This window comes from Myotis daubentonii, chromosome 3 (genome assembly GCF_963259705.1).
Source record: "Myotis daubentonii chromosome 3, mMyoDau2.1, whole genome shotgun sequence".
Lineage (NCBI taxonomy): Eukaryota > Metazoa > Chordata > Mammalia > Chiroptera > Vespertilionidae > Myotis > Myotis daubentonii.
Genome location: NC_081842.1, coordinates 43,789,125 through 43,802,143, shown reverse-complemented (window position 1 = coordinate 43,802,143; position 13,019 = coordinate 43,789,125). Strand labels below are relative to the sequence as shown.

Sequence of the window (13,019 nt, the reverse complement as noted above, 5' to 3'; positions counted from 1 at the left end):
GTTCGTGACCCACAGGTTGAGAACAGCTGTCTTGGTTCATGGGTCGATGCTCAACCACTGAGCAACACTGGCCGGGTGGCATGTATATCATTTTGAGCTGAAGGCAAAAGAGACGCTGTAGGCTCAAGAGAAATTTTTACCTTTCCCTTAAAGAATTTAAAGTAGACCCTTGCTCATGTAAGAGTGACTCCCTATTTATATGGCAGGGCAAACCGAATTACTGAACATCTGCTCTTCTTGTCATCCTGTGAATTACCCTCCTCCCATCTGAAACCCCAGGCATCTTACCTCATTCCTTAGCTCATGATGTCATATGTACCTCATTTCACCTTTCTGTCTTGAACCTCTCATGCATGTAGGATCTCTGATTGTCATGTCTGTGGGGTTCCCATACACATATGTAAAATTAAATTTGGTTATTTTCTCTTGTTAATCTGTCTCATGTAGCTTTAATTATTAGGCCAGTTGAAAGAACCTACAGGAATAGAGGAAAATTTCTTCCTCCCCAACAGTGCATACTATTTCATGCTATGTATTTTTTCAGTTTGGCATTATTTTTACATTTACATAGTCATGTTTGCAATTTGGTATTCAATTATGCTCATATACCCTAGTGTTTATTTAGCCATCTCCTCCATTGACTTTTTAAAATAGCTTTTTCACTATATAAACGCTAAAGTGGATATTTAAATATTAACTACTTTTTCTTTCACAGAATTTCTTTAAATGAAATTACTGGATCAATGCACATGTGTAACTTTTGAGTTCTTAATACATACAGATAAATTGCTCCAAGAAACAAAGTGGACTAAGAGGAAGCAATATATATTCAAAGGGAGGAATGACAATGTGTAGTGTATCCTATGACCAATTAATTCAGTGCTGCTGCAGAATAAAGGGGGGAAAGAGGAAAGCCAGGTGAGAAAATAAAGCTGGATATGCCTGAATCAGATCAAGAAGGGCCTGTACACCATGAGGAGTTTGGACTTTACCTTGGATAATGGGAACTGAAAGAAGTGTGTGAAGGGGAAAGGAGACATTGTCATTATCTGTCTTTTTGAAAATGGAAGTAGAATTAGGAAGGCTGGTTAGGAGATGAGCAAGAGAGACCAGGAGAGAGATGCTGAGTGCCTGAGCCAGGATAGTGTGGGTAGACAAAAGGGGGACTCACATAGAAGAGAGAGCCACAAGGTAGATTTTGGGTGACTGACTGGTTCTCTGTGGTGTGGCTGAGAAGGTGGAGTGGAGTGGGGAATGTGAGAAATTTATCACTTGGGATCTTTTTTTTAAAGACACTTATACTAAAACTGCCTGCTTACTTGTCAACTTCCTCCATCAGAATGGAAGTTATATGAAGGCAGGGCCCCATCTTATTCATCACTTTACCTCCTGTGCCTGTCACAGTACTCAGTATACTGTACTTACTAGTAGGTACATTGTTAAATGAAATAAATGGGCAGATAATGCCATTTGCTAAGAGAGAAAATAAAGGAAAAAAAACAGGTTTGGATTTTAAAGTGAATATAATTTTTAGTCATTTCAAATTCTCACACAATACATAGCAAATAATCTCATGATAAAGAATTACTGAATAAAGAAATTAAGTAAATGCATGAAAGTTATTTTCTATCTATCTATATCTATCTATCTATCTATTTATACACCTACCTACCTACCTACCTATTTATCAATCTATGTATCAAGTCTGGAGATTAGGAGATTATGATGTATTTGAATTTAAAAGGTTGAATTTGAGCTGTTGGCAAAATATTAACCAAAGATACGGTCTCTGGTAGTAGGCCTGGCCAAGTTGATAGGCATTCATAAAGTAGAAATGAATTTTCATATGTCAAAGTTTATTAACATATATACTGTTCTAATTTTTAAACTTTGAACTATGCTATTTCAACACTGTGTCAGCATCTTAAAATGTACCTTCAAAATTATACATAGAAACACTAACAGATTCAAGTTTAATCCAATGTATAACCATTTCCATAATCTATGTTTTGCTCCTTGGCAAAGACACTCATTCTCTTAGCAATGCTCAATTTTTACTTTGACTAAAGATTTAAAAATATAATCTGACATTTTTATGTATTTTTCTATGAAAAAATTATAACATATATTTCAGAGGCCTCTGGGACATTGTTAACAAAGGCTAAGTTGATATTACCAAGAAAATCATACTGAGGAAAATACTGTGAATATAAATATATTTGCACATTTTCCTTATTTCTTATGATGCTTATAGCCTCATAAAAACCATTAGTGTCCTTTCGTATTATCCTTCAAGCATCCCTGCCCCACAAAAGACCGACCTGCTTATGGATGTAAATGTATCAGAACTCCTGTGAGAATTCTTGGCCAGCAGGAATGCACAGAGGGAGTGTGTGTTATGGGGGAGGGTGAGAGAGGGGGGAATGATATGTAGCAGCTGTCCCTGTCACAGGGTGATGTGATCATAAGTTCCTGGGAAGGGAATTAGAAGAAGATGCAAATCCTTCCTCTCCCAAATTCTGGCCTCAATTCAGGCAAATAATTTGTTTCTGGAGGATCAATCCCGTCTCCTCCCCTCTCCCATAAACTATCTAATCTTTCTATATACAGATGCCACCAATATCTTTGTAGGTCAATTATTTCTACTGAGGACATTATTTACATGGCAAAGGTAACTTAAAGAAATTGAGTCAAGAAAACAGAAATATACATAAGAATTTAACTAATTTGTCCCTTAAAAATGCTGTTGATAAAATAGGAGAACCAAGATGGCGGCATAGGTTAACGCCGGAGTTTGCTGCTTTGAACAACTACTTCAAAAGTGAAACTAAAAGACGGAAGGGACATCACCCAGAACCACAGGAACGCTGGCTGAGTGGAAGTCCTACAACTAGGAGGAAAGAGAAACGCATACGGACACTCAGAGGAGGCGCAGTGCTGAAGTCAAATTCTGAGGTGCGGAGTGCGCGGAGCGGGCTGGTGGCGGAGGGCGCGGTTGGCGTTTTCAATCGGGAGGGAGTCGCAGACTCTGAGCTCCAGATCCGGGCGAGTCTTTAGGGACCCAGACTCAAACGGGAGAAGCGGGACTGTCTGGCTTCAGTCAGAGCGAGTGCAGCTTTCTCTCCCAGCTTTGCAGCGGGTGCTGGGACTCAGAGAGGCAGAGCCCCTTGGGACAGGACTGAGAGCCGCCATAACTGCTCTCTCCAACCCACCCTGTTGATCCTGTGCGACCCGCCCCGCCCAAGCCCTGCACAGAGGCATTTGCCGGATAGCCTCAGGCAAAGGCTAGATTAGCACCTCCCTAGAGGACAGAAGTTCTCTCACTGCTGACACAGCTGATTCTCATAGCCACTTGGCCTGGAGGTCAAACCCTCCCTGGAATTAGCTACAACAATCAAGATTTATCTATAAGACTGCGAACAAAGACCACTAGGGGGTGCACCAAGGAAGCATAACAAAATGCGGAGACAAAGAAACAGGACAAAATTGTCAATGGAAGAAATAGAGTTCAGAACCACACTTTTAAGGTCTCTCAAGAACTGTTTAGAAGCTGCCGATAAACTTAATGAGATTTACACGAAAACTAATAAGACCCTCGATCTTATATTGGGGAACCAACTAGAAATTAAGCACACACGGACTGAAATAACGAATATTATACAGATGCCCGACAGCAAACCAGAGGCGCGCAAGAATCAAGTCAATGATTTGAAATGCGAGGAAGCAAAAAACATCCAACCGGAAAAGCAAAATGAAAAAAGAATCCAAAAATGCGAGGATAGTGTAAGGAGCCTCTGGGACAGCTTCAAGCGTACCAACATCAGAATTATAGGGGTGCCAGAAGATGAGAGAGAGCAAGATATTGAAAACCTATTTGAAGAAATAATGACAGAAAACTTCCCCCACCTGGTGAAAGAAATGGACTTACAGGTCCAAGAAGCGCGGAGAACCCCAAACAAAAGGAATCCAAAGAGGACCACACCAAGACACATCATCATTAAAATGCCAAGAGCAAAAGATAAAGAGAGAATCTTAAAAACAGCAAGAGAAAGAAAATCAGTTACCTACAAGGGAATACCCATACGACTGTCAGCTGATTTCTCAACAGAAACTTTGCAGGCCAGAAGGGAGTGGCAAGAAATATTCAAAGTGATGAATACCAAGAACCTACAACCAAGATTACTTTATCCAGCAAAGCTATCATTCAGAATTGAAGGTCAGATAAAGAGCTTCACAGATAAGGAAAAGCTAAAGGAGTTCATCACCACCAAACCAGGATTATATGAAATGCTGAAAGGTATCCTTTAAGAAGAGGAAGAGGAAGAAAAAGGTAAAGATACAAATTATGAACAACAAATATGCATCTATCAACAAGTGAATCTAAGAATCAAGTGAATAAATAATCTGATGAACAGAATGAACTGTTGATTATAATAGAATCAGGGACATAGAAAGGGAATGGACTGACTATTCTTGAGGGGGAAAGGGGTGTGGGAGATGTGGGAAGAGACTGGACAAAAATCGTGCACCTATGGATGAGGACAGTGGGTGGGGAGTGAGGGCGGAGGGTGGGGCGGGAACTGGGAGGAGGGGAGTTATGGGGGGGGGGAGGAACAAATGTAATAATCTGAACAATAAAGATTTAATTAAAAAAAAATAAAAAATAAAAATAAAAATAAAAATGCTGTTGATAAAATAAAAAGCTACCCCCTCATAAACAACTCAGTGAGTTCATACAAATGTTAAATCAAATATATATAACTGTATATACACAAGAATTATGATCCTATTAACTCAGGTTTTGGGGGCAAGAACAACAAAAAAGCAGTATTTCGATATGACACATAAGCAATCTCTATCTCAAAATAACTGTTTTCTTTCATTTTCTCTACTCTCCAGAATGCTTCTATAGGAGCTTCATGAGGAGGATAAACCTGGATGTTTAAAATAAATTCTATTGCTTAAGAACAAAAAGGGAAAAATGAAAGGCAAAAAGAGCCTGAAGCTGTCTGCCAGGGGAAAAGGCTAGGCGGGCCAGTCTGCTTACTCTTGATGTTCTTTGTCCTATTGTGGATGAAATAGGGCTTCTGTAATACATCTGACAAGTTCAGGAGTCCAGAAGTCATCTCACAGGGTGATCTGATCATAAGTTCCTGGGTAGGACACCGTGAGTAGTCACATCCCTGGCCTATAACTTCTTTACTAAAAGGTTTACCTTTGCCTTAAGCAAACCCTGCCCATTGTTCCTGTGCATCTAGGTTAACACACCTTTGAAATGCCAGAGTATCACCCTCAAGGGAGCACATAATCTTGTTAACTGCCCTGTAATCCAATCAGAGAGATTTTCCCCACCTTGCTTTTTTCCTTCCTTCATGTACTCTTCCTTACAGATTCCTTTTTTTTTTTTCAAATGTATAAAAAGAAGTGCAAATCTGTCATTCATTGAAGCATCTGAGATCTTGCTTCATCGCAACAGTTGTCAGTTTGGGCTCAAAAAAGCTCTTATAAAAATTATCTACAGATCTTGCCAGTGGAAAGCGTGTTCTTTCACAGGATCTCAAGGAAAGCATTCCAGGGACCCATGTATGGGGAATTGTGGGATGGTGAGATTTGTTGGTAGCGTGAAATGCAAAATCAAAGGAGTGCCCCTGGCTTCTCAATGTCCCCATTTCTGTCCATCCTGCCAAGGAAAACTTCCAGTCTTGCCCCATCAGGCCCAGAAATAGGGCCAGTGTCCAGAGACTCTGTCCTTTATTAAAGCTTAGTCCTTTGGAGACCACACGGTCTGCAGCAGGTCCCAGGTGGCTGCGCACAGGTTGAGCACATGTTATTGGGCAGGTAAGAGAGAGAGAGAGCACTCTTTGTTAGCTGGGATTATATTACCTTGGGTTTGGGAAGGTGCTTTTTCAAAATAACCAGTCAACTTCCCAAGCTTTCCTGGGCTTGCGCTAGGTCCACCTTCTCACCGATCCATTTCCTTTTCCCAGGCTAGACAGATAGGCCTCTATGGTCACCATTTAGGCCCTTACTGTGCATGTGCTTATCTCCCCCTTTACTGTTCTATCCCATCCCCGTGATCTGTGGGGAATGGACCACTGGTTCTCTGGGGAGTACATGAAGCTATACCCCTTGGGAAGCAAGCCTTTGTTCCCTAGTTCATTATGCTTAATAATGTCTTATTCCCTTTGCTGCCTTCCTTTGTTAATATCTAGCTACTTACGCTAACACAGGTTTGGACGCTCTTATGCCAACACTACATATCTTTTCCACACTCCCCTACTTTCCCACTTCAGTTTTCCCAGTACCTAACAAGATTCTAATCCTTTACTTCAGGTTAGTCAACAAGCATACCCATTTTGAAAAGCTAAAATGGGATGGGAAATCAGTCATTCAGAGCCTACTGTAAACTAGGCCACACTACCTGCTTTCTCCTTACCCTGGAAGTCATGGGTTTTGGAAAAATATTTTTTCATCAGTGTGTTTGCTTCATTGTATTCATACTTTACTTGTATATTCTCACTGTAAAAGTCTCACATAATACAGAAATTGACAAAGTAAGTCAAGTTTTGATTGGGGCATCATCAAAGGAAGTAATTTTGGATTTAAAAAATCTACCTAGGAACAATACTCCATATCTGAGTGTGCGTATAAAGTGGAGAGCCTGAAGAAGTGTGTGTACCTGCACCCCTGGAAAGAAGGGAGCAGAGTGGAGAAGGCAGAGTTCAAGGACACCAAAGACAAACTTTCTATAACCAAAACTGTCTAAGGCTAGTTCAGGGAGTGACTCCTCCTTACTCACTCTGCACTCAGCCTTCTTAACCTTGATCCTCTCCCTCAATTCAGAATTAGTAACTTACTAGTGACAGGGTTCAGGACATGCTACCCCAAAATATGGTATCCTGGGATACCAAATATTTTAAACTAAAGGAACTTGAGAAATGGCGGGGACAGAAGGGACTCTCTGACCCCCCACCCCCACCCCCACCTCTTTACCCCAAAGCATGCCACAAAGCTTTAATGTGAGAGGTGCTCTCCCTGTACCTGGAGGAAAGGAGCATCCTTACCTCTGAAGATGGAGGGACACTGAGAAGAATCCAAACAAGCAGGCCTTGTTCAGTTTCCCCCAGTATACTATCCTTAGTTCATATCCTTTGGTCCTATCACACTTTTCTATGACTTTCTACTCTTCATCAAACCTAGCAAAAAACACTCAGGTTTAACTATTTCTTCAGGTCTTCATTTCCTTATAAAGGCTCCCGTGTCATGTAAAACTTACAGTAAATAATTTCATATGCTTTTCTCTTCTTAATCTGTCTTTGTTACAGAGGTACAGTCAAGAACCTAAATGGGAAGAAGGAAAAGATTTTTCCTCTCCTCACTATTATTATATATTTACATTGTGGGTTAAACAGGCTTTTATGGGTTAATCTAAGATACTATAATTTAAAATGCTTTTTATATAAAAATGATTATATTGAAATGCCAAACATCCAATTTACAAATGAATTTGGAGCATTATGTAAATTGGCACCTGCTTCCTATATAAGACATAAAGTAAAAGGATAAACTATGAATTCTGGATTGGGATACTCAAAGCAGAACGCTTGTCTTTGACCTCTTAGAAATGGATCAATATGAAAGCGAGCCCTTTTTAAAGGTGGAGCTAAAGTATCAGTCTTATTAATTCAAGGCTCTATTAAAGAAAAAATTACCCATGATACTTGTTGAAACAAACTTTATTTGGACTATCATAATAGGTGTAGGGACTACTGCAGTGGGGTTTTGACAGTACAGGAGAGCCGAGGCTCCATTCCAAATACAACAAGGACAAGTGGGGTTTATAGCTGGGATGGGTTTAGAGGATGAGGAGGCGGTCAGTGGATGAAAAAGTACTATGAATGTGGGGTAAATATTTGCTAGACTGACTTAACAGGATTCTTGTTGAAGGCAGGCCAAGGGTGATCAGATTTTACTTGGGGGGGGGGGGGGGCGGTAGGGAAGGAAGAATTTGGACACATATTTTGGGTGATCAGATATCGAGGGTCGGGGATTCTTGCTAAAACTAGACTCCACAAGGACAGAGATGAAAAGGCTCAGAGGCCTGAGTAAAGTTTGGTCAAGGGGAGAATCTTTGCCAGCTCTTAATTTCTACTAGGCTAAAGTAAAGCTGGCAACTGTACTGGTGTCAAAAGTGAGGACATTACAGGTCATGTTGCTTTGGGGGAGAGGGAAGATGAAGGGTTGTGGGTACACTGCTTCTCTCTGAAGTAGGTAAGAGAGAATCTTGTAGCCAAATTAATATGACAAGAAGGAAGAATGTGTGACAAGTTAATTTAGAGTAATTATCTTGGGTTAGGGTTAATTCAGGAAGATAAAACATACTGAGTAAATGTAAAATTATTTGTGGTTTGCTAGTGAACAAAACAACTTTCACAGTACCCTTAAAGGGTCTTACCTAATTAACATCTTTCAAATCTAGGGCACGTAATAACAGAGCAAGACTTTTCATGGAAAACCTCTGAAACTCTTGTGATGTGCCATGTTTATTTCTGTGAAATTTAAGTTAAGGAGTGACTGCAATATCAGAGCAAATGACTATATATTTATATTACCTAATATTGTTTTTTATTTTATTTTTTAAAAGAAGGATTTGGTCACCATTGGCTTCTATACTTTTGTTCCATGTGAGAAAAGGCCAAGTTCAAAGCTGAGCCTTCTCTTGTCTTTCCAGCTCGAGCGTCTCCAGATAGCATGGTTGGGAGAAAATAACTTGCTTAAAATAAATGATCTTATGAGAGGACGAGTCAAATCCTAAGAGGATATATTTGAAACTGGAGGACACATGAGAGAGGGAACAGAAGGAATTTTGCCATGGGAAAGAGGTGCTCAGGCCCCAGAGAAAGGGCTGGGAATTGAGGCAGAGTGCCGCCTTCCTCATCCATCTAGTCCTGTCCTCTGTCTCCTTCTCTCAGTCTCCTCCCCGAGCTCTCCCATCCTCCTTACAGCTCTCTTCCTTCCCTCCTATCCCTCAACTCCAATTCTATAATTTCTCCATCAGTTAATTCTAGGAGTAGACCAGGGCCCAAACTGACTCTCAGACTCTCAGGGAAATACAAATGATTAATAGAACATTTTTTTAAAAAAATCTAGTTTCAGTAATATTCTAAGAACTGGGTTATAATTAAAACACAGACACTTTGAAAAGGTCTTGAACTGGGGTGCAGGAGAAAAATGTAGTCAGATTGCTTTTCCAATTATCTGCATATGCACATCAGTATGACTCTAAATTAAAATGTGACATAGTCTTCTTAAAGTTTAAATGATTGAGATTTCAAAACAATTGTTACAATGACACATCCTGGTACTTTGATATTTAAAAATAGCACAGAATACTGGAATAACTGAAATTGATATCAGGATCACTTAAGTAAATGACTGATTTCAATGACTAATGTACATTCTAATGCAACTTAAAAGTTTTCACATCTGAGACAAAAGCTGTCTCATCCTGGAATATTACACTTAAACCGGTGAAGCTTAACTCTAGGTGTAGATCAAAAATATCCCCACCCACAGTGATTCTGCGGGGTTGGGCCCAGGCAACTATATATTTTTAAGCTTCTTAGGTGATTCTGACACACACAAACATTAAAAATCAAGGGCCGAGTGTACTATTTGGTTGCCATGGACCAGTTTGTTAACTTCAACTTATTTTCTTTGATTTATAATCTACGTATTATATAAAACTAAAGTTATAAACATACCTTGGGTCAAGAAGACTCCTCAAAAATTTGAAAAGCAAAAGCTGGTTCTGAGTAGAAAAACAATAAAAAATATAATATTAAAACAAATTCTTCAAACTATGCCATGGTAAAGAATGAATTTAGTATATCCCTTTAAAATGTACACATGCCTATGATTACTTCCATTAAGCCCTCTGTATAGATCTAAGAAATTCTAAAGAATCATTTGGAGATCATTTCCTCTCGGTAATTCTAATCACTGTCCCATACTCCATTTTGAGTGCAAAAGAAACACAAATACCTTGTTATTGTAAAAAAAAAAAATCAACCAAGGAAAGAAAACCAACCAAAAAAACCCAAAAACAATCCCTCTTCTGAGACAAACCCCAGTGCAGTTCCCACACGTGGACCCTCTAACTGCTCTGCTGGTAGTGAATTCTGGCTGTACTGCTGATGGGTTCACTGTCTCACCTGGTCCTTCTTGTGATGACGGCCCAAATGACAACCACCACCTGAAAAGCTCATGGACTCCCCAATATAATCAACTGCAACAGAGATGGCAAACTGCAACATCTCAGCAATCAGGGCTCTGCTTCTTCCACTTATGAGCTATGTAATTTGTGTAAGTCACTGGCTCTCTTAGCTATTCAGTTTACTTATTTAAAAAAGAACAGCAGTATCTCCTCTGCCTTCTGCACAGGGAAGAGGTAAGAATTAAATGAAATGAACCTTAGGATACTATATGAATATAAATGTTTCTAAGTTCTAAGGAAAGCTGAGCAAAAATTTAGAGTTTAGTTTTTCTTTACTTTTTCGACACGTTCAAACTTCACCTATAAAAAGCAGGGGACTCTCAAAACTGAAGTGGATTAATGTAATATAGAATATGACATTTTGAGTATGTTTATCTGTCTTTGATTTTTATCTTTTCCCTGGCCCATCACCTTGTTTTATTTTACACAACTTTCCTTCTGGACTTAATATTCTGGCTTACTTATCATTTCAAGAATTCTGAAACAATAGGTCAGAGGCATAATTCTTGTCATCAAAAGTAAAAGTACTTTATAAAACCTGTGTGGGATTCTCCTACATAATCAGTAAAGTTCTACAATAAAAGAAACGTGTTAGACTCCACCGTGTTTATAGGGCGGTATTCTGTGCCAGGCAGCATAGTGGAGGCAGGAGCTGGAGACAGACTTGGCCTCAAGGTCTGGGAGGAGAAATGTGAATAGATCTCAATACTTCAATAACTTTATAACTCATTTCCCTTTCTCTCCAATTTCCAATGTCTTTGATATTCAACATTAAAACCTCTTTTTCTATAATGTAAAATTGATTATATACGGTGTCTGCCGGGACTTTTTCCCCCCCATGGGTTTTAAGCCTCAACAAATGTGTAGAAACTACTATTAAATGGCAACTATTAATTGAACAAATTCCTAAAATCAAAAGTTCTTTGGTACATAGTCAACAATTGTCTCTCCACTAGATGTTTCTTCCCCATATATATATTTGCAATATTTACCTCAAGTTTATTAATGACTGTTTCAATCTGTTCAGAAAAGTGAGTAGCAACTAGCTCTGCAGCTTTACAAGGCTTCAGGGACACAAGTTCCTAGAGTGAAAGAAAAAGACAAAATCCTTTTGCTAAATCTTAATGTTAATTTAAATAGGATTCCCATAGATGTGAAATATGATCACCTGCCTCAATATTTTCATGAGCTTCTTTATTGCATTTCAGGAGACCTTGATGTAAGGCCCTAATTTAAAGGCACATTGTAAATGAGCAAAATTAAAAACATACCATGTAAAAAGTCAGATTGTGATATACAAGGTTATTCAGAATTCTTAGAAAATGAAAGCACTAAACTCTGGATTTAGGCCATGTATTTGCAGGATGAACATAATGAACAAAAGCTCCCCAAATTCTCTGTCTGTGAATTTCACCCTTGAGCTTAAAGTAATAGCTTGATGAAAAAAAAAAAAAAAAAAAAAGGTATAGCTGCAATTTCTCTGGATAAGAATTTTAAAACTGTACTTCTGATTGCCTGGTAGGTTTTGAAACTATAAGTGTCTTAAGCAATCAACTTAAAGTCATAAGTTTTAAATCAGACTAAGAGAGGCACTGTTAAGTAACCACTGTTAATAAAACCTATTTCTGTCAAATCTAACACCTCCAATTTGCACTCTCCCTAAACTTTCCTAGACACTGGCTATCATTTTCTTCTTAAACTCTCTTTTCACTTGGTTTCTGTGACCTACTATTCTTCTCTTACAATTGCATATCATATGGCTAACTGCAAAAACCAACTTTACATCACATAGTATATTGTCAAATAAAAAGTATACAAGTTAGTGTGACTGTGATATTAGTGATATATCTAATAATTTTGTGGTAGTATTTTTAGATTAATAATGATTAATATTAAAAATAATATTAAAATAACTGTAGTTTATACTAGTTTTATATAACACATCTCAAAATAGAGCACAACTAATCAATATCACACATGAAAAAGGGGATATTACTACTGATTAATAGACATTACATAGATAAAAAACTTTTATGTCAAGAATTTGAAAATTTAGACAAAATGGATAAATTCTAGAAAAATATAGTTCAATAAATTGACTTAAGCAATAGAAAATTTGCACCGAATAATAAAATATCTTTCCATATGGAAAATTCTAGACTCAAATAGATTCATCTATAACTTCTAGTAATCATTTAAGGAAGAAAAATTCCAATATTAATTAATCTCTTACAGAGAACAGAAAAAAGGAAACTTCTTCAGCTCATTGTATGAGGCTAGCAACATTTTGATCACCAAACCCAATAGAACAATATAAGATAGGAAAGAAAAATTATAGATCTTAATCATGAACATTGATACAACATTCTAAGTAAAAACAAAATTCAACAATATACAAAAAGGATAATACAAGTGAATCAAGTTGCATTTATCCACAGAATTTAAGGCTAGTTTAATATCAATAATATTTACCACAAAAATTAGTAAGGGAGAAAAGATGATAAAATTTTTTCATGACAAAACTATTAATATACTAGAAATAGAAATAGAAGACTTCCATAAAAGTCCTTATAATAAACATTGTACATATATGGGAAATTAAAAATATTAGTGGCATGATTATGATAAAAATATAAATTTTTGACAGTCTAAAAAAGGACTGAAAATCTCTACAGAGAAAATTATAAAACTTTATAAAAAAATGTTGAATAAAGGGTCATACCATACAGTCATAGATTGAAAG

At 37.9% G+C, this 13,019-nt stretch overlaps 1 protein-coding gene across 7 annotated transcripts in view; it reads right to left on the bottom strand.

Moving 5' to 3' along the window:
- Positions 1-13,019, bottom strand: part of VPS8 (VPS8 subunit of CORVET complex) — a 268,045-nt gene that overhangs the window by 95,815 nt on the left and 159,211 nt on the right. For all 7 annotated transcript variants that reach the window (XM_059687232.1, XM_059687237.1, XM_059687235.1 and 4 more), the window contains 2 exons: positions 11,269-11,358; positions 9,765-9,811 (listed from right to left, as the gene is read on the bottom strand). In XM_059687232.1, coding sequence (XP_059543215.1) covers positions 9,765-9,811; positions 11,269-11,358 — 137 coding nt within the window. The remainder of the gene's footprint in view (positions 1-9,764; positions 9,812-11,268; positions 11,359-13,019) is intronic.